This window comes from Phocoena sinus, chromosome 8, assembly GCF_008692025.1.
Source record: "Phocoena sinus isolate mPhoSin1 chromosome 8, mPhoSin1.pri, whole genome shotgun sequence".
NCBI lineage: Eukaryota > Metazoa > Chordata > Mammalia > Artiodactyla > Phocoenidae > Phocoena > Phocoena sinus.
This window is the reverse complement of record NC_045770.1, coordinates 26,597,681-26,619,620: the sequence shown is the minus strand read 5'-3', so window position 1 is coordinate 26,619,620 and position 21,940 is coordinate 26,597,681. Positions and strand designations below refer to the sequence as shown.

Genomic DNA, 21,940 nt, shown 5'->3' with positions numbered 1-21,940 from the left:
TCAGTCCTTTACAATAATATTCTCAAATCCAGGAAATCATAAGGATACTTTACTAAACAAACTTTTAAAAATTTCTCTCTTTATATAGGTAAACATTTCATCAGATGTAAACTTTAATATCTCACCAACAGAAAAAATTATACTATAAGAATTATGGTCTAGAAGTAAATACAATGAGTGAGGCATAAAGTAAACATAAAAGCATATCTAAATCTATAGAATTTAATGATAAATTATTTATGGAAATGTAGAGTAAGAGATAAATATCTTAGCTTAAATTAAGCATGGTTTCAACAAGAAAATCTTAATTTGCACTAATTTACCCAAAATTAATAAATGGAAAAAGTTTAGGTCTGTTAATTTCCATTCTAAAGCTTTTATTTAGTTAACAAAAATGGGTCCCAGATGCTAGGGCAATGAGAGATGGATTTTCATAATCTCAAACTCAACTGAATGATTGCAGGAGTAAAAACTCCTGGAATTTTTCCAGAGGTCCTGGAATTTGTCCAGGTGAGCATTTTTGTTCCAGGCCTGAATTAAGTTCTCCATCACCTCACCACTATGAAAAAAGCTATTTGGAGTGGAGTTTTTCTTACCTAGGATTCCCCTAAGTTATAAAAGGAAAAGGCAAATAAGTATGTTACCTGGGTCCTATTGCAGTCTATAAAAGGTCACTGTCAACATACCTGGGCTCTCAAATGTGGTTTACACTTCGAGCAAAAATATGATCACTTATTGTTGTTTCTTCCTCTCTTTCCATTTTTAAATGAAAGCAATCCATTTCGATTGAGTTTATTCTGTAAAAGCTGCATTTAATAGAATGAAAGGAATAATTAATGTAAAAAATAGCCCACAATATTTTTCTTCTTTCTTTTATCTGCTTGGCAGATTACTATTATGGCTTCTCTGATGCTTAATCAGGACAAGAATATCCTTATCATCAATATGAGTTTCTGACATAGATTTCAAAATCTATGTCTGAAATGTATGAAGGGGATTCCAAAGTAATAGTAAAATGTGCTGCAGCAAGGATCTGCTGTCTATGTGCCTTATTTACCTGACTCCTTATGACTTCCTTAGGCTTGCTTGTAATTATTCCTTCAGGGTTCCTTTTTCTTTTTGCCTGGATAAAAAATACTTTTTAAACTAGTCTAGAAAACTGAGTAAAGTAACTTTATGTATATTTTAAAAGTCAGTTGATGATTCTTATTAATAATATGTAAAAGTGATGCATTCTATAAAATAGAACAGATGTTCAAATAGTCCTTACAGATGTGGCTTATGCTGCATTTTAAATAGCAGTCTAAGGATGCCTTTAGACTTAAACTGATTACATAGAGAAATTACATCTTTAGTCAGACAATTGTAGAAAATAGCAGGCACTTTTAATAGGCAAAGAAATCTTGAAATCCTAAAGACTGTCTCTAAATATTAATTACAAAGTGCCTTCATTTAAGAAAAGTAAAATTTTACTTCATTAAGTAAAAGTAAATTTTACATGTGATAGTATTATGTGAATTCTATTGAAGGACCACAGGAAAATGTGGATTGTGAACTGGGCGGTGAGTTACCTACGGGTCAAGTATATTATATTGACCAAATACAGATACATACACACACATATATAAGGATAGCAGTGTGAAACTGAACTGTTTTTACATGGCCTATTAGATGTTGTTAGAAAGACAGTGTCTTAGAATAACTTTGTAGAAAGCTTTATTCCAAACAGTTTTCTCAACATAAAGCTTTTTTTCCTTATCCATTTTTTAATTTTGCTTTTTTGTTTTCTATTGTGCTGTGAAACTGTCTTTAGCTATGTTTATCTTTAGAAACTGTCTTTAGATATACTAGATGGCTAGTAACCATGTTAAATAACCCTCTCATGAAATGATTTTAGTTTTATCAAAGGAATGGTCTAAACCAACATATAAAATAATTGGGATACCACTTTATTGGAAAAAAATCTAATAGAAATGTTTAAGACTAAAGTGGATTATAAAACTAATTTTCTCCAAAATAGAAAACTTTAGTTGTTAGCTTCACTTCATTGAAAGACAAATATATTTAGCTTCTTATGGACGTAAAATAAATTAAAACAACCCTTTTCTCCCAACAGCATTTTAAAAAAATAGATGGCTCTAGCTTCACTGAATATTTGTTCATCCCTAGATTTCAGCCTGGTCCTTTTGGTGATTAAACTGACAACTTGGTATTGTTCACTTCAGGAAGTATATTATTTTACACCACTAACATGGGACTTACTTGGAAATGTAGGGACAGCTAATTATTTACTTAGCATTTAATAAATGGTAGTGTAACTTTTAAAAAGTGTTAATCCTGGGCTTCCCTGGTGGCGCAGTGGTTGAGAGTCCGCCTGCCGATGCAGGGGACACGGATTCGTGCCCTGGTCCAGGAAGATCCCACATGCCGCGGAGCGGCTGGGCCCGTGAGCCGTGGCCGCTGAGCCTGCGCGTCCGGAGCCTGTGCTCCGGAACGGGAGAGGCCGCAACAGTGAGAGGCCCGCGTGCCGGAAAAAAAAAAAAAAAAAAAAAAAGGTGTTAATCCTCTCAAAGTGTGTCGTTTACTCATGGGAAATGTTTACTCTCCAAGTGGATCAGACCATTACAACACTGGAAAATGCACATCATTTACCTGAAATACTACAAAAACATTTTAAAAGAATAAATACATTAATAGGCTGATTTGTGGTGAAATGTGACATTTTATTAATCAACTAAATGATATTTCACTTGCAAATCAATGTTCAAATGCTACTCATTAACATGAGGTTGCTTTGTTTTATGGGAGGCAAAACCCATGACACATTTTTTAAAATCCTTTTAGAGAATAATTAGAATGTGCTACCCTTATTCCCCTAAAGAGATAAACATGGAGGAAATCTAATCTAGTGTTTGTTTGCGAAGTCCATATCAAATGCAGCATGACTTCCTGTGGTTTAATTACATAATTTAAACAGTCAAATTGGATATATGATCCTGGTTTCTAAATAGCATCTAGTGACTTTAAGAATCAACACGAAATTCAAATATAAGCTCCCTGAGAGCTGCTACTACATTTCTCTTGACTATTCTATGACTTCCAGCCCAGGAAACTGAACCAACACAAATAATAAAAGGAATAATAATTAAGCCATACTCTTTGTTGTCAGAAAATCAGTACACAAAAATTAGTGGCTGATTTGCTGATTTGTTTATGCAATTATGTTTTTCCTTCTGGGAATGAATTTTCATTTGTCTCTTAGGGGTAGTTGACATTCTTAGAGGCAAAGGAATTCAAGACACAATTCTTTGTCAATTACTAGTAAATTCAAGTTTATTACTGTTTTGCCAAAAAAAAAAAAATCCATGTAATTGGTTGATGTTGATGTCAGTTACTTGACAAGAAATGAACTGTGAAAGTGAACAACACCAAATGCTACAGGTTTAATACACTTTGAAGGAAATTACAATTGCCTGGTGGAAGGGGCTGTAGGATGACAAAATGAGAGGTTTATTTAGCGTCTGGGAGAAGCTTATAAAAGAGCTTAAATCCTCATTCCTTCTAACATCTTAACAGCTGTGCAGTTTCTTACAAAATATGTTTTATCGTTTCAAGAAATGCTGTTAACCTCGCAGTTTTAAAACTGAATGAACAAGGCCTCTTGGACAAATTGAAAAACAAATGGTGGTACGACAAAGGAGAATGTGGCAGCGGGGGAGGTGACTCCAAGGTTAGCCTCAATGTCACCAAAAGCGGGTAAACAGTATGTTAAGTAATAGGTGCATCTGCTGGGAGACATAATTTAGACCTACTAATACCACTGAAGTTGCTAGTCAAGTCCCTTCACAAACTTAAGTATGCAATTACTGTCAAAGCAAAAATATTTGCAAACAATATCAATTTGGGGACACACTAACAAACCTAACTAAAATAGTCACTGAAAATCTCTGGCTCTGAAGAAGTTATGGATCAGACATAGTCCCAGGAACCTCCGTTTTGGAAAGCAGGCTTTTGAAAGAGCAATTAGCGAAGAGGAGAGAGAACAGAGAAGTTCAGTCTGTCTTGTTTTCCTCACCAGAGCTGCCACGAAATGTTTTTAAGTAATAACAATACTCTGACTCCACTAAATCAGGTACCTACCAGAAAGACATTTCTCCACTTAAAACTCTCAGACTTCCATTAAATAGCAAGTTATATAACAAATCAAAGGTAATCATATGAACTAGACAGTTTTTGCCTTCCATAACGGGTCAAACTAAAGAAATATCCGGCTACAAAAATAAGACCAACTCAGCTTTATCTTTACTGCATCCCTGTCTTATTTCCAGCTTCATAAAATAATGTTTTACTTTTATTTCTAAGCAGAAGTTATTAACTAGTGTTCCAGAACTCTTCTTCACTGTGGATAGACGTAAAGAAAACAATCCAGTGAATGGAATATTATGACTGAATTTTCTTTCCTTACATATCTTCAACTGGTATGTAAGAACATTGAAAAATTTTAAATATACACTCTTTCTTTTAAATTCTAGAGAACTGCCCAAAACAAGTAGTCCTGCTCATCTTCAGGTTCTTGGTTGGGCTACAAATTCTCTCACTTGCCTGGCCACCAAACCCAGAGAATTATGCTCTGTTTAAAAAGGGTATATCTGTCAAAGAGGCTGCAAACCTCAACCTCTTCCAATGCTGGTAACTTCCCCCTCGATCCTGATCTGAAAAGCCTTTCAAATTCAGCTTACTTGTATATTTCCATCTTATAGACAGCCCTGTTGCAGGAGAAGAAAAAATAAACTTTGCAAAATGAATATTCTGGCCGCAGAAGGAGGCATGAAAAAGGAGGAGACACAGAATTGTGTGGACCCAATTCTGATCATCCATCTCCTATCCTGAGGGAGAATCTGAGTCCCTGGAGAAAAAAAGCAGAGAAAAGCTAGAGAGAGTCGTCAGGGATTCTTCTGAGATGGTTCCCCTTTAAGACACCTCCATTCAAGACAGCAACCGTATGTTTTCTTCAGAAGTATTAACTCTTTTATATATTGGAGCCCCAACTTGCCTAGAATGTTCTGATCATTTCCATAAAAATATGAATACGTAAATAATATACACACATAAATAGAAAATTGCTCATTTACACTAATAATCTACTCCTCTATGCAAATTAGAAATATAAGAAAATGTACTCTAATAGGACCAGAGAAAACAAAACTGAAGATATTCTATTCAATTAGAAAAACTTTGTTTGCAAATTTTTATTTTTATCACAAATATAAACAAAGTATAACATTGCTTAACAGATAAAATTTTCCACAAAAAATGAATAATGAATTCCTGTTTTAGTGTATATTAAAGACTCTTAGACTCTTTCCAGAGAAAAATAAGCAAGCAGAAGCAGAAATGTACACATAATGGAAAAATCTACGTAACAAAAGTCATTTTACTATACTTAAATAAGGGATTGGACAACTCAATTGAATTTTAATCTGTTTGCATCCAACATTGGTACATAATGGACACCAAATAAATATTTGTTGTCCAAAGAAATATATATGAAGCTAACCTTGTAGTTTTCAAAAATCAAACTGCTTATTCCTGTACTTTCACCTGTTACTTTCACCAAACATGAACTATAAGATGACATTCTAAAATGTTATTTCATATTTTGAGTCATTTTCTAAAATGTTATAAAAATTAACATAAAATGTATGTTAATTACATATATAATTACAGTATGTTCTATTTTCCCTCAGGAATTTTGTTTTCACACTAGAAAAATATTTCTAGTCGGTTGTATATTGATATAATATTTATCACCAATAGAATAGGTAATAATAATAATACCCTACTCTGCATTTATTTTAAAAGGTGGTATTTTAAATGGCCTGACCTAACTTAGAATCAAAGTAAATTACCAGGAGATAGTTGCTGCTTTTAAATTTTTGTTCCATAGCTCCTTTGGGTGACTGATTTTCTTTTTAAACTTACCCCTTCCATTTGGCCTGATCTTTATCGAAAGAGGTGAAAGGAGGAAAAGCACTGAATTGGAGGAAGAGGCTGGCTCTTAAGCCTTTGCTAAGTATAAAGCCAAAGCAGAAGAGAAAATTAAATACTGCCAGTTTATCTACAAGGCACATGTGTGAAATGCACACTCAGTGATCTCAGCACAAGTATACAAATCATCTGGTATGATCTTGACATACAGAATCTTAGTAGGAAAACATTAACTTTCCTAACAGTGATTCATCTGGCAAAGGGGGGAAAGCATGGAAAGCTGTACCACACATGAATATGTTCCAATGAGGGGCTAATTGACCCACCTGTCATTTACAGGATTATAACAAGGAAAGACATCTCCAGCCTCCCATACAGCAGCACATTATTAAAGTTCTGCTTTACCTGGGCTATGCACCAGTATCTATGGGTAAAAGAAGAAATACCCACTGTTGATTGATTGATTTAATATAATCAACAACTGAATTATTTGGAGTCACAGTGGCAGCTTCCAGTTCACAAAATAATTAGCATCCCCACTCAACTGATAGCCATTCCCAGAGCATGACCAAGGCAGCCTTAGGCCAGAGGCTCCACAGAAGAAATAAGTAAAAAGGTCTGGTATGTTAAATGAAATAAAGTGGAAAGGCATGATTTGGGAGGGGATGAATTTGTTTGAAAAATTACTCCTTTGAATGTTATTGTGCTGTGGCCTTTTTTATGGTCATAAGAAATTCATACTCATTCTTGTGAATAAGAGAAATTTACTAATTGGCAATGAACCAATTTAAAAGTTTCATTGCAAAGTCTAAAACTCATATCCCCTTTGATTAATCTGATATGATTTAGTCTGAGCACAAATGATACACAGAATTTTATGCCAATTTTTATGTGAGTTGTTTAATCCAGGTTCTAGTTGGAAATTTTGGCAATACTTGTAATCATCAATGACTTATAATGCTAATAATATCTACAAAATTATTGATTTTTTTCTGCTTGTTTTATACTTTATTCTCCTCCTATATATATAAAAATAGGCATACTCATGGATGTGGATATTCATATTTAAGTCATTTTGTAAATGTTGTTACCAAATAATGAGTTCTTTAGGAATTATAGTAAATCTCACAATACCCAGTTTTTAATTTGGCATTTTGAAGAATACAGTCCATTCCTGACTTTAAAATATGTTATACTTGCAAATGGCCTTCTCCCCAGCCATGGAAACCAATGCAATAATAAAGGGATTATTATGGAACATATGCATTCATAAGCAGGAAAAAATGTTGTAAACAAAGGTCAGTAAGGGAAGTTAACCCTTGGAGAAGGACTCTCCTACTAATGAATTTCTTGTTCAGTGCCTGACATTCCACCAGTTGACCATTAAGCTTGGTTGTTAATAAATATCTATTATTCAAAATTCCAATCTAATCTTATCCTCTAAAACCAGACTACTGGAGTGAATAGCAGAATGGACAAAGAGGCAAGGGGAAAATGAAGCAGGTAGGAGAAAGGGTCCTTAAGAAGGAAGAGAGATAAGTCAAAGGCAGTCTTCATTTAATCCAGGGGTCCCCAACCCTGTCTGCAACCTCTTAGGAACCAGGCCACACAGCAGGAGGTGAGCAGTGGGCGAGTGATAAGTTGCATCTGCCACTCCCCAGCATTACCACCTGAACCATCCCTCCCCCGACCCCTTGGAAAAATTGTCTTCCATGAAACTGGTCCCTGGTGCCAAAAAGGTTGGGGACCGCTGATTTAATCCATATTTTTGGATTCAAAATAGCTGTCCCATCTATAAGAAACTTTAAGGAAACTGCTTTCATTTTCCTTCTCTTTTCAGCATTAAGTCCTCCTCCTCCCTGCACAACCCATGCAAGAAGTACAATATAGACTAATATAAGGTACTTTACACGTGCGTTAAAAAGGCTTTGGTGAGCTAGCCTGGGGACCTAAAAACCCTTAGTATCAGTTAAACAAAAATGCTTGTTCTGGATTCAGAATAATTTAAATGTAATAATTTTACAGAGCCCCTACCCTGAGTCAGATATCCTTGTAAATATTTTACAAAGATGAATGAGATGTGGCTTCTATTCTCAAGGAGTTCACAGTTCACCAACCAACCCTCAGGTGTAGTTTTGTAACCATCATTTCATAAATGGAAGTGGGGGATGTAATGTGGGGGTGGGGAGGTTATAGACAGTAAAATCTAGATTAACTGGGGCTAACCAAGGACCCCAATTAACCATAATCCTCACCCCACACGCAAACTCAGGTTTTTAGTACAAAGCGTTAAATCATGCTGACATTAGATTTTAATCCAAAACACAATATAATATTTTATGAATGTGGCAGGTGCATATGCTTAAATTGAACAATAAACCTTGTAAGATCTTTTGACATTGATACAAAAATTTAATTGAATTCAGAAACCAGATAAACAAAAACTCATATTTTAGAAACTTTTTTCAGAAAAACAGTACCAAAAAAAATGGATTTTAGTTTAACTGTTAGTCAGACAACTCAATTAACCAGAAACCCCTATTTCCTAAGTCTTCTGTTGTTAATATTTTCAATTACACAGACCATTACAAACCCTGATTCAGGTACTTCCTAGCTGACTAGATGAGTTAACCTCTCTGTGCTTTGGTTTCCTCATTTGTAAAATACAGGTGATAATAGTAACTAAACATGTAAAATATTTTTAATAGTCCCTGGTACATAGTGAGTGCTCAGTAAATGTTAGGAATCATCATCACCATAATTATTAATGCATTACCTAGTTGTGTAGATAGGTTCATAGAATTAATCCCTTGGTAACCAAATAAATGTATGCTGTGTTTCTCCAAATGCACTCAATATTTCCTAGAAGAAGTGAAGCATTAGGAGATACAGCCAGACAAAATGATTGTGGCAGCCTTAAAAATGTCAAGAGGAATGCAAGGAGTCTCTCTCCGAATGTAAAAGCAAAAAGAAACAAAAACCAAACAACCACAAAAACAGTAACAACAGAAGATCCTAGGCGTTACTGCTTCCCATCCATCTTTTTAGGCTTTATTCTACACACACAGAGGTGAACATGGGAATGAAAGCCAGAAGAATTCTTAGGTTCCTCAGAACACTGACACTGACTGACAAGTGAAACTTTCCTCTCTGAGACTCCTTATATAATATTTAGTATTGAAGGACTCAAAGACAGTAGAAAAGAAAAATGGAATTTTATAGTATGAGGAGTTTGTCTGTTTATAAAAATCTTGGTTACCCCTAACCTATCATGTATTTGTTCTAAGAATTTATAGAATATATTATAGTTACTGCACTTTATACTTAGAGTATATTCATATGGTAGACTCAAGATAGATGAAAATTATTTCTGGTGATATTATTTAAGTTAAATACTGCAATTCAGAAGGAAAATATCAGCATGGGCTTATACTTTAAACTAATGATTTACATATTTGTCTTATAAGGACTTTCCTCTGCATGAGGTGGCCCTTTGTCAGTAACACCTGACTCACCCTCCTCTTTCAATTAGGTCTTGGATGAGAGTGCCAAAGGAGTCAATTTAATGATGGATACTGTAGCCATACATTTAAGGCATAGAGTAAAATTCCACTAGCTGAATCATAATGCCGGCAAGAAATGAAACCAGTCCTACCTAGCTTCTATTTTAAGCCTGTCAACCTATAGCCACTTCCATTAATTTTGAAAGAGAAAAAAAGGAGCTTCTGGATTTTGAATGACTCCACATTTATGGTGGGAAAACTGAAAATGCTCAAGAAACCCAATCCAGGCTAATAGTTTTGGATTCACAGTAATTGCATACATTTTATTTAAAAATCGTCCCTAGCAGTATGCGCCTGTTACCTAAAGCGATGGAGCAGGCCCCAGTTTTATGTCTGATTTGAAACCTGGGCCTACAGTACAAGACATAACACCTACTGTGGCCTCTGCTCTGTCACTTTGCCATGCGATTCTAATGTAGTTTTACTTGAATAACATAAAATAACATATATAATGTTATTTATGTTATTTTCCACGTGAAGAACTCCTGTAAACCTTGCCGTTTTGAAACTCAGTGAGGCAGGCGTCTTAGACAAGCTGAAAAACAAATGGTGGTACGATAAAGGTGAATGTGGACCCAAGGACTCTGGAAGCAAGGTCAGTCGCTGCAGTTCGGGGCCTCCTCTTGTGCTCACAAAGCAGTAAATGGGAGCAATTGTCAAGAGTATATGGAAACAGTAAAAACTAAACGTTTCTCTATACACTGCCTAAACTAGAAGCTAATGTCATAGATTTAAGCCAAAGGGAGTAGCTTTTCAGAAAATTGCAAACTGCTCCTCAATATTAAGGATTTTAAATAAACAAATTAACTGTAAAAATATATAAAATTCCTATATTATTCTCAAATATACGTACCACTAATAAAAATAGTGCTTTCGGATTTGGTTTTTGTTTGTTTTGGAGGCAAAGACCATGAAATGTATTATTTCAAGAACTGATGTATTCTCAGAACAGGAAATGGGGAATTGATCAGCAGTCATCTACAGAAAGAATATTTTAAATATTAAATATATTTTATTCAGAAGTTCAGTCTTTTGTCACCATTTTGCCAAGCATTCCACTTTAGTTTGAAGATGACCTATTATATTTTTGTTCTGATAAACAGAGTAAACCTTCCAATTCTGTTCTATCAAAATTATTTTAATAAATCAATGTTTATGAATAATATCTTCAGCTTCTAAGATCTCATTCATGAATTTTTTTTAGAACAATGCAGGAACCTATAGTCCTGATCATGTTGAGTACAAATGAAAATAGTGTTACAAACAGTTATATTTTCATTTAAAGAAAAAAATGTAACAATTTATCAGTGAATCTAAATACCTGCACAAATTAATAGGACATAATGCCTGAAAGGCATTGTTGAGGATTCTTGAAATCTTCATTTATTTTTTTCCTGTATCTTCTTTTAGAAAGAAAAAAATTATTGGTTATTCTACGACATTAAATAAGTGACTTACATATATAAAAGAACCTCAGTTAATTTAAGAAAGAGACAAAGTAATGTTAACTGATCTCTATTCAGGCTTCTCCCTGTGTTTTAATCACTTTTGTCTGCCTTTGAACCAGAGTGGAATGAGAAAAGCTTGGCCAAATAATGAAATAGCTATTTCAAGCCCTTATGTAAAGTTAGAGAAGCAAAAGTACTTAATGAGTGATTATTTTTAAAATGAAGTTACCCTAAATTTTTGGTCCAATCAGTTGATGTTATGGCTAAGAGAACAGTGTACATAGTAATTTTTAAAATTAAACCTTCTCCTAATAAAACTATTTAAGCTTGCACAAAACACACTGCTGACCACGGGGCATCCTTCAGGTAGTCTACCCAAAATACTTATTCAAATAATGTTATATAATATATATTTACAATTTATGAAAAATTATTAATTCTTGTTACAATTTTAACAATTTTAATTGCAATTATATGCTTCCAATAATATGCTTGACTATTTCTGAATTTATTATGAAATAATATGTATTCTAAATCTCTGGAGAATAATATGTCTAAAATATTAACTGATCAAACATTTTTAAGTGAAATGGAATCATATTTTAAAGTCAATAAAAATAGTTATAAATCTGTCCATAAATAATTTAGTTCTCAACTGACCGTGGAAACATTTGTATATTTTTAAAGTATCTTTTTAAAAAGTTTCCAATGTGTTGCATATATAGTTATTCCTAAATAGTATATAATATGTTAAAGTGACACTTTCCAGGAGATTTTCTTAAACAGATGTGACTAAAAGAACAAATAACATATACCCTAGCACACTATTGGCATGTTTTTGGTAAAGTCATGATGAACAAAATGTGAAACTGCTAGCTTAAAGTCCCTTAGTTCTTTAAGTAGGAAGCATGCAGTTAAATTTATTCAAAAGAAATATCAAACATTAAAAATGTTTTAATGGAGGGAAAGCCAAAAGAGGTTTCCTTCACATGTAATTGGGTTTTAAAAATGTCATTTTCAAACTTAACAATAATAAGCCCACTTCTGCCTATGCTTATATATGGCTAAGTATAGTGGTTTTCATTGTATATTTAGCAATGATAAATGTTATAGATTTTATTGAATGTAATTACACACAATTTATTGGTAATCATCATAACTTCACTTCTGCCAAGACCTATAAGCTTTATGTTTAAATCCATAAAGCTACACCAGTGACTTATACATGTTAAATAATTTCAGGTTAAATTGAGCATTTACTTTAATTAGCTGTTTGGATTTCATGTGTTCTTTCATCTTCTGGATGTGACTTTGCACAGTTAACTCAAGTGTCTTTATCCCCCCCAGGACAAGACGAGTGCCTTGAGCCTGAGCAACGTAGCAGGCGTCTTCTACATTCTGGTTGGCGGCTTGGGCTTGGCAATGCTGGTGGCTTTGATAGAGTTCTGTTACAAGTCCAGGGCAGAAGCGAAGAGAATGAAGGTGGCAAAGAGTGCACAGACTTTTAACCCAACTTCCTCGCAGAATACCCAGAATTTAGCAACCTATAGAGAAGGTTACAACGTATATGGAACCGAAAGTATTAAAATTTAGGGGTAGGACTTAGGGCCTACTACAGTGAGTGGGTGATGCATTCTGTAAGTGCAGTGTTGTGACCTGTCTGTGGTGGTATTGCTTGCTTCTAATTTACAGCTTTACATTTTTGAAAACTTCAGTGCACTGTTCAGTTTTCTCTGGCTGCAGATGTACTGTTCGAAATTTTATGTTGCCAATAGATATCTGCATTGAAAGTGTTCAAAAGACTAAAACAAACTTCCAGAATTGCTCTGTAAAATGTTTTAAACAGTATATTCTACCTGAAAATTGGGAGAAATTTGAAATTAGATCTGGGTTTCCTTGTACACAGAACAGGCTAAACTTCTCTGGAACAAACTAGTTTTAAGGTAAATGCTAACAAAGTAAGCATAAAACCTGTTTCAAATGATCAAAGCCTAGGCAGTTGCCTATTTTTAATAAGGTTGTGTTGTTTTCTGAGAAAATATATGTAAAATCTCCAAGGCACATAGTAAGCACTCAATGAATTTTAGCTCCTATTCTAATTTGTTTTATATACATTAGCCATCTTTCTATATTTTTAAAGAGTGAAACCCTGCTATTTGTTCATCTGGCAGTAGTCCTTGAGTCAAACCTTTAGGTAGGCAGGAGTGATCATCAGAATATTGACTACAATTCACATTTATTAGATGAAATCCAACTTTTATTTTCACAGCATCACTAAGGTGAACAGGCATTTTAGGCAATTTCTCCATCAAAGATGTCAGCAATATATGTTCATTAGGAGAGACACAGTAAAAATAAAAATTGCAGTGAGTATTTATTGACTTTTGTTTTCATTTCAATTGCTTTTAAGTAAGCCAGATCAGTCCCACTTACACCCTTTCATCACGTGACAATAAAAAATTATAAGCATTCAGTAAAATATAGGATGGAGGTCATTTTTTTTAAGACTCTAAATGTCTAGTACTTTTTCCCTCTGATAATAGAAAATGGTTTTAAAATAAGATCTGGAAGCATTTGTTGTTGCTTTTCTTAAAGTCAGGTCTCTAAATTCCATTTTCTGAAATTATATATAATGGCCATTCTGTTAACAATGATAAATGAAACTTTGAACTCCCAAGAGACACTTAGTGCTTGAGGCACCCTAGAGTCAAACCCAATATAATTTTTATAAGAATAAGATGTATACCTGAGGTTATGCCAGGTAAACATGCTTGATTTTGATATTTATTTGTAAAAAAAACTATTGAGGGAGTTCCCTGGTGGCCTAGTGGTTAGGATTACGGGCTTTCACAGCTGTGGCCCAGGTTCAGTCCCTGGTCAGGGAACTGAGATCTCACAAGCCTGGTGGCATGGCCAAAAAAAAAAGCTATTGAAATACTTGTTAGTATCTTAAAGCAAAGAGCAAAAGCCATCCCTTTTTAACCAAGATCTAATTGCTTTTATCCATAATCTAGAAATCAGTGACTGAGTACAACTGTACATAGATAAGCCCAAAGTGGTTCTTTCCAAATTTTGTGAAAAAGAATTGAGAACAAAATCCTCAATTCACTCAGATCAGAATGTTTAGAATATGTCTTCTAATAGCAGAACAACAAATTATGATGATGTCAAGCTTTCTTAGCCATTATAGTAATGCTTTCAACTTAATATTTATAGAATTGTGGAGAGATTTTTCCCAAACTGCAAAAAATAATATCTGAGAAGTTTTCAGAGACAATTATTTGGACTTCATTCTGTGATGAATTTCATAAGATATCGTTTAAAAGTTTTCTTTAGCATAGCAAATGCATTCTAGAAAAATTCTAGAAATACTCATGGATGCTAGTTCAATACAAAGTTCTGGGAAATTGCTAGAAAGAGATATGAATTCCCAGGTTATGTACATAAAATTCACATGTAATAAATGTTTTTGGAGTCAGAACCTAGCACTGCAGTTCATCACATGAATTGCCTTTAGAGCTGAACTTTTAAGACAATAAATTTCAAATAAAAATAAAGCATTCGGGCTCCCCTGGTGGTGCAGTCGTTGAGAGTCCGTCTGCCGATGCAGGGGACACGGGTTCGTGCCCCAGTCCGGGAAGATCCCACATGCGGCGGAGCGGCTGGGCCCATGAGCCATGGCCGCTGAGCCTGCGCGTCCGGAGCCTGTGCTCCGTAGCCGGAGAGGCCACAACAGTGAGAAGCCCGCGTACCGCATAAATAAATAAATAAAGCATTCATATCCATATGACTTTTTAAAAGACTTAATGCCATTCAGAGCAAATTAAATGATCTGATTCTGTAGAGAAGACTTGAGAGCAAGCATTTTCCATTGTACTCCCATATTAAATGGCTTTTTCCTTTCAAAAGTTCTATTGACTATAATTATGAAAATGACTGATAATTTAGATAATATTGTATCAGAATTTCAAAAACAAAACCTGAATGTCTACTTTAAAAGTGATCATCCCTCAAGGGAACACCTAATTAAGGTCACAGCCATTGGCCATAACAACCAACCAGAACCAGAACCAGACTATATGGTAAATTTATAAGAAAGTTTTCCAGTTTGAGTAGCCTCAACAGGGTCACACAAAGATTAATAGAAACGACATTTTATGTAAGAAGCAGAAGATATAAGTATAGGAAATAAGAATGCAGAGAACTAAGAATACTAAGATTTAAAGAGAGAATAAGCAGTTGTCAAAGACTTATTAACACTCAGTTGCATTAATCTATAGAGAAGGAGAGATTACTTGAGAGTACATGGAATACTTCCTGTTTTGATATTTTCTTTTCCTCATAAAGGCAATCAAGAAAATAAAGGGAAAAAAATAGATTTTATGGCAAAAGCTTTCTGAAAAAATCACAATGCTCTTATTAATTATATTTTAATATTTCCTCTTCAAAAAAACTTTAAACTAATAGATTTTTTAAAATAATTATTTTACTTAATATTAAATGTTGAAAGGGAATCTGAAGAAACAAAGTCAGACTGTTGGTTTGTTTTAATTTAGTGATGAGTAATTTCTATAGAGATTGTCTCCTGACTCCTGATTATAAAGATAAGTAAAATTTAATTTTTGAGACTGTTTACTAAAGGTGAACTATAATAATGACCTCAGTGTTTATCATACATACATCAGTAGCAATCTGACTTCAACTTTCTGAAGTTATCAGGGTAACTGATCTCAAAACCTTCTCATTTATAACAGTTTCTAATCCAATTTTTATTTCATATTTAATACATCATTATTCTAATATTTAAGTTACAGGGCAGAATAAATACAGGGATGGAATTTCCTAAAGAATTAGGTAAACTTAAATTCACAACAGGGAATTAAGACACAATATGAGTTATGAGAAAGTTATGATAAGCCACAACAAACTTAGGGAATATCTCCTTTACCTTATTTCTTCTTGAGTTAACATTAAATTTCAGCTACTAGAAAGAATTTAAAGGCAATGAATGAACAGCAAGTAGATTTTCATAATAACACTGCCTGTTTCTCCTCAGTGTAGTATTATTACCTTCTACCTCATATGACAGAACAAGAATATAATGAGACCTGACCCCATAACATCAATCCGGGAACTTCCCCAGTGATGACCGTTCAATGAGGCACTGAAACATGCCCCCTTTCAGTGCACTTCCCTTTAAGCACTTAAAGCTTCTTAAAATATGAACTTTAACTTCCATAGTAGGCATAGAATGAACTTTATGTCACTAATTGTCCTATTCTGGGTCATATCTATAGCTGCTGTGAATGAATGAAAGTATCTGTGGGTAGATCTGTGTTCTGAAAACAGGAATATCTGTCATAAATAGTCTATATATATAGTTTGGTTAGACAATTCATCACAATTTAAAAAGTACAATCATTTAACTGTTAAGACATTTTGTAACAAGAAAAAAAGATCCAAATAAAGAATGTTGTCAAACCTAAAGAAGCTTTTAAGTTGGACTAGAAATACCAGGGTGTAGAGCGCAGCAAGTTGAAAGATGTGTCCTGCCCAGATTTGCCAAACAAACTCTTGTTTTACGATTTTAGAATTAGTTCTTAAACAGATAGGACTACAAATTCTAGAGTGATTTATTCTTCCAGGTAGTTGAGCTTTTCTTTCCTGTGATAAGCAGTTTTCATAAGACCAGAAGAATATGGAAAAAATGCAGATGTCTAATTATTGATATTTTGGTGTTTGTTGTGTCATATTTTGTTGAAAAGACAGAAATATTGTAACACTCCACATTCTTTCTGTTTCCTTTCCATGCAACCCAGCTGACCTTTTCTGAAGCCATAAGAAACAAAGCCAGATTATCCATCACTGGGAGTGTAGGTGAAAATGGCCGCGTCTTGACACCCGACTGCCCAAAGGCTGTACACACTGGAACTGCAATTAGACAAAGTTCAGGATTGGCTGTAATTGCATCAGACCTACCATAAAAACCAAAAAAATAATTGAGTGCCTTAATTAAACTGTGTTGGTGACTGATGGAAACGCAGCCCTGAGGGACATGCTAAGTGCAGGTCTTCGCAAACCAATCCTTTGGCTGAGAGCGGGAAGTACATCCTAAGGCGCTGAACATCAGCAGCAGCAACATGTGCATGAGCTCAGCTCGGAAACCCAAACTCAGATTTTATATCAGGAAATCTCAAAATTTAGAATTTTTTGGGGGGAGTGGGTGGGGGGAGCTGGGATGGGTGTATCAACAGCAACAGATTTCACTTGAGTGAACTTAAAAACTAATCAGACATGTGAGTTAGCACATTAAACTGTGAAGTTCTTGCTCAGAAAGGCCTCAGTCTTCACTCCAAGGGATAAAATAGTTACAGAAGTCAATGAATATGCTAACCTGTCTCCAGAACACCCATATATTCAATGGAAGACTATCCAGCCAAGAAAACAAAATCACTAAACTCTGATAAGAAAATAATAAACAAACATGTAAATCCTGTGAAAAAATTTAAAGGAAGTATTTACACTTAACTTTGGAGAAAACAAATACTGAAACATGCTTGCTTTTTAACTGACGTAAATTCGGTAGAGGACAACACAATTCTTTTTTCTAACCATCTTAGGGAACAATACATTGCAATAATTGAAATAAATGCCACCACTGTAAGAAACTTTAGAGACTTTTTTAAAATAAAAGTTGTTGGTCATCTTCTTGTTTGCTGTAACCTTCACTCTGTCACATGAATCAGTGTCCACAGATTACATTTGTCTCACTACCAGGAACAAGAACAAAATGAAGACAACATTAACGTAAAATCATCAGTCCACAATGTAGACTCAGAAGAGACTATGGGTCAGTCATATTATCTATATTATTTATAATCTTGTTCTGTGTACAAAATTGTGGTTTTTGTACCCACAAAAAGAATAAACAACAGACATTCTTAAAATATTTACAGAGCTTAAAGTTTTTTCTTATCATTATAAAAGTTATTTGAGAAACTGTAAGACTATAGGTGGGATTGTAGAAGTAAATTGTGGGCCATATTTAAAAATGTAGCAAGCCCTTATTATTTTTGCATAGTAAGCTACTCTTTTTAACAGATCTTTGCTTCATTAGCAGTTAAATTGTCAAAGATGGAGTGTTTAAATTGGGGAATGAATCATTGTCATAACAGCAACATACCCGGTAATTATGTACTGAAATTTTACTTGGCTGTATTTTGCTGCATAAAATAATGTGTCTCTTGGGCTTCTCTCCCCATTCCCATTGTTCCATTTAAATAATTTGAAGGCACTAATAATATTTTGTGGTAGACAAGGTATGAAGAATTAGTCTTTGTTGAAAATTATACATGTTTATTTACAAAAATCACCTTAGTTATGTAGGGATTAAATTAACTTGGTTCAAAAGGAGGTTTAGATAATTTGAAATAATAAGTACCATAACACAGATAAACATCACAATACTTAGAGATCTTGGCAGAAAGCACAAGATAGGATGATTTTGGAAGTCCGGCCTTGAAGGATGAGTTGAGTTTTCATAGGTGGAGTTTTTACAGGTGTTAAAAACCTTATAGGTGAGCAGTGACCCAAAGTTTGGCTTGTCAATGGATTGTTTAAGGAGTACATGCAACTGGATGAGCTGAAGAGAAATGGGTGTGATATCATGGAAGATAAAATTGGAAAAGTTGAAAGACTGATCACCTCGCTTCAACTCTCAAGATTCTCATCCCCCATTCAATTTCTGTGCTGCAGTAAGAGCAATCTTAAAAAGTGCAAATCTGATAGCTTACACACACACACACACACACAAACACACACATAGAGTTCCCTTAGGAAAAATTGCAAGCTATTGAGCAAAGCAAATGAATTGCTTTATAATCTGGCCCTTACTTATTTCTTCCATGAATTCTCTCCCCGCTACCCAACTTCTGCTGCCCATAAATGAACCTCAAAAGCAGGGACACTGCATTTTCTATTTCCTCAATCTATAACACTTCCCTATTTCCTCTTTACCTGATTCACTGGTACACATTCTTCAGTACTCAAATCATATTTTACCTGCCCCAGGAAGATTTCCATGACTATCTACCAGCCCCTGCCCATGAGACTGAGTTAGGTGTCCTTTTGATGTTTTGTCCCCATCACAGCACTTACCATATTGCATTGTAATTGCCTGTGTACTTGTCTGTTTAACTACTAGACTGTAAGCTCTTTGAGGGCAGGGACTGTCTATCTTGTTCACATTTGTATCCCCAGCACCCAGCACAGTGCCTGGCATATTGTAGGTGCTTAATAAACATTTGTTGAATGAATGAATGAATTGAATTGATTTAATAGAAGCAAGAAAAGACAACATCTTTCATCATTAACAGTCTTTTCCTCATTAACAGTGTGTGTTAAGTATATAGTGAGTCAAAGTGAAGAGTGAAGGTTGGCTGATTTCATGGTATTGTCTACCTCATTGTCTACAGCACTAAAAAAATATATATGATCCGATTAATTTTCTGATCAGATAAGAAGGTATTCCATGTAATTGTATCTAGCTATGAAGTAATTTGTTTAGCTAGAGAAACTATCATAAGGTGATTAAGGTTTTAGCCATGCTTCTAAAAATAGCTTTCATTTAAGTCACAGAGTGGATTAGTGATATAAATTTAAGAAGTTATATTTCTTATAGTTTTATTTCTATATTAGTAATACTATTATATGTTTAAATTTCTGTGTTCCTTATAGAATAAGTTTGCCAAAAACAAAATTTTAAATTTGACTTTAGTAAAAAGTGATATCTATTTAGACTCTAATCTGAAGAAATGCTATAAAGCTAGGAAATGTGATTTTAAAACATGTATGTCTAAGTTAAAAACATTTAAGCTAAAAACCTTAGTTCCATAAAGTAAAGAACTCAATTATCAAGCAAGCATGATCACCATCTAGGGCAGAATTTCCTGAACATGTTAGGAAAAGCCAATTTTGAAACTACATCAGCTAGTACATGATGACCACATATGAAAGATATAAAGAGCCCTCAGGAGAACCACTTTGCTACACTCAATTCAATAGCTACTAATTGAAAATGCCACACTGTTACTACACTTGTTTCAGGCTTGCTTCAGTTTGCTCCCTGGTCTCCCACTTATCAACTGTCAACTCATTCCATTTCCCTAAGGCATAGCACATAGTGGGTGTTCAATATATTTGTCAGTGCATAAACACAACTTTATATAGTCAGTATCAGTGAAAAAAATGGTTTAATAGCTTTCCTAGAAAATAGACTATCCCAATTTTCAAAATCAATAAAGTGTTAATAAGAACTAAATGAAAAGTAATATCTAGGAGAGTTTCTGAAAAGACAAATTGAAATTGCACAGATTCATTTGCTTTATATTTATCAACATGATGCTGCATGAAAAGTGTGCTTTTTCATGCACATTCATAAACAGTTTTTAATTTCACATAGTCCAGCAGGCTAGAGTACTTAGCATTTGTAAAACCAAATGCAAATGTAATCAGTAGTATGTTTATATATTTTCTAAACAGCTAGTACCAGTAATATTTTCAAAAGAGAGCTTCCCTTTAAGAAAAGATTTTGATAAATTATGAAGAGCAAGAGATGAGATTTGGAAATTGTATCTCAAAAAACAAGAGAGAGATAAATTACTTTCCATGAAATAAGAATAACCCATTGATTTATCTTGCTTTAATTTTATTTTCTTTGGGTGAAAAAGTGGACTGAAGAATGAGGAAAAATAAAAGATTAGGGAAAAAAGAGACATTAAGGGAGCAGAAATTGGGTAAAAGGCCAATAGGATTGGGTGGCCAAAAGAGCTTACGGGAACAGGAATGTTTGGCATATGATTTTTCCATTGTAGGTATGCAATGTTTGATGTATTCCTTTTCCCATGACCTGCAGATTAAAATTTCCTACATGCCACAGACTGGTATTTGTGGTTGGATTAAAGGAGGGAGTCAAGGAGAAAATTCTAAATCCCATGTTTGGGTTGATGCCAGAAATAGCCCTAATAATATGTCTGCTTCCCACAAAAATGTGCAGAAATCTAGATTGAGACTTGTCCTTCCACATGGCAAAGAATGAAGGTTCATTTTACTTTTTTCTGGATTTGAAGAAGATGGCAGGTTAGGAAGACCTCCAGAATACATAAACTGTTTTTTAGCCACTTGTGCTGACTGCAAAGTGTCATGAACAACAAAATAAATCATAAAACATAGATCATTATTTAATTATATAATAAGATCATTAAGTAAATAATCTGTTAAATTAAAATGTCTAATTCATGGCTTGAGTGAAGTTATTTATGAGATTTGTAATCCTGTAATCCCAAACACAAAGAGAATCTGCTTAAGTAGAAGATTATTATAACTTCCCCCTCAGAGTTCATACACTTGGCCAACACTTCTAAAGTTCCTAAACATTTAGTAATGGCTGAAAACTGTGTCATTGGCAATCAGTATTTCAATATATGATTGAATGAGCTGATTGACTAAATGAATAAAGGAACTAATGAGTGAAAACCAACTAAAGACGTTCGTGATCATTGCCTGTACAGAAATTTCTGTCAGCTCCCTGAGCTAATTTTCTGCATAAATGTGAATGCTTTTAACATTTTCTAACAAAGAAGGTATCTGAAACAATTTAGGCCATATCTGTATACATCTAGAGAATGACCTTAGTCACTGAAAACTGGTGCAGTTCCAAACTTCTAAAATGTCGGGGTTGATTAATTCTACCTGCCTGAGACTTTCTCAGAGCCATACTTTACAACAATATTTTGTTTATAACTCTAAACACAATCAAAGTCTATTAGCATCATGAATCTTCTAAGACCACCATCAGAGAAGGTCAGAGCTTCCAGATCTTTGGGCCTCAGACCTGTACAGGAAATTCTGATACTTTGACTTGAGTTTCACTTGAAACTTTCA

The 21,940-nt window shown here is 34.3% G+C and overlaps 1 protein-coding gene across 4 annotated transcripts in view; it reads left to right on the top strand.

The window, feature by feature from the left end:
* GRIA4 (glutamate ionotropic receptor AMPA type subunit 4) overlaps positions 1 to 19,316 on the top strand; it is a 520,825-nt gene extending 501,509 nt beyond the window's left edge. For 2 of the 4 annotated variants that reach the window (XR_004351085.1, XM_032640084.1), the window contains exons 15-17: positions 10,032 to 10,146; positions 12,347 to 12,481; positions 16,819 to 19,314. Coding sequence is in view for 3 of the 4 variants with exons in the window: in XM_032640084.1 (XP_032495975.1) it covers positions 10,032 to 10,146; positions 12,347 to 12,481; positions 16,819 to 16,983 (415 nt within the window). In the remaining variant the exon portion in view is untranslated. Of the gene's footprint in view, positions 1 to 3,615; positions 3,731 to 10,031; positions 10,147 to 12,346; positions 12,595 to 16,818 lie in introns of all 4 variants that reach the window. The other 2 variants (XM_032640086.1, XM_032640085.1) reach the window with 2 other exon arrangements.
* The last annotated feature ends 2,624 nt before the right edge of the window (positions 19,317 to 21,940 follow it).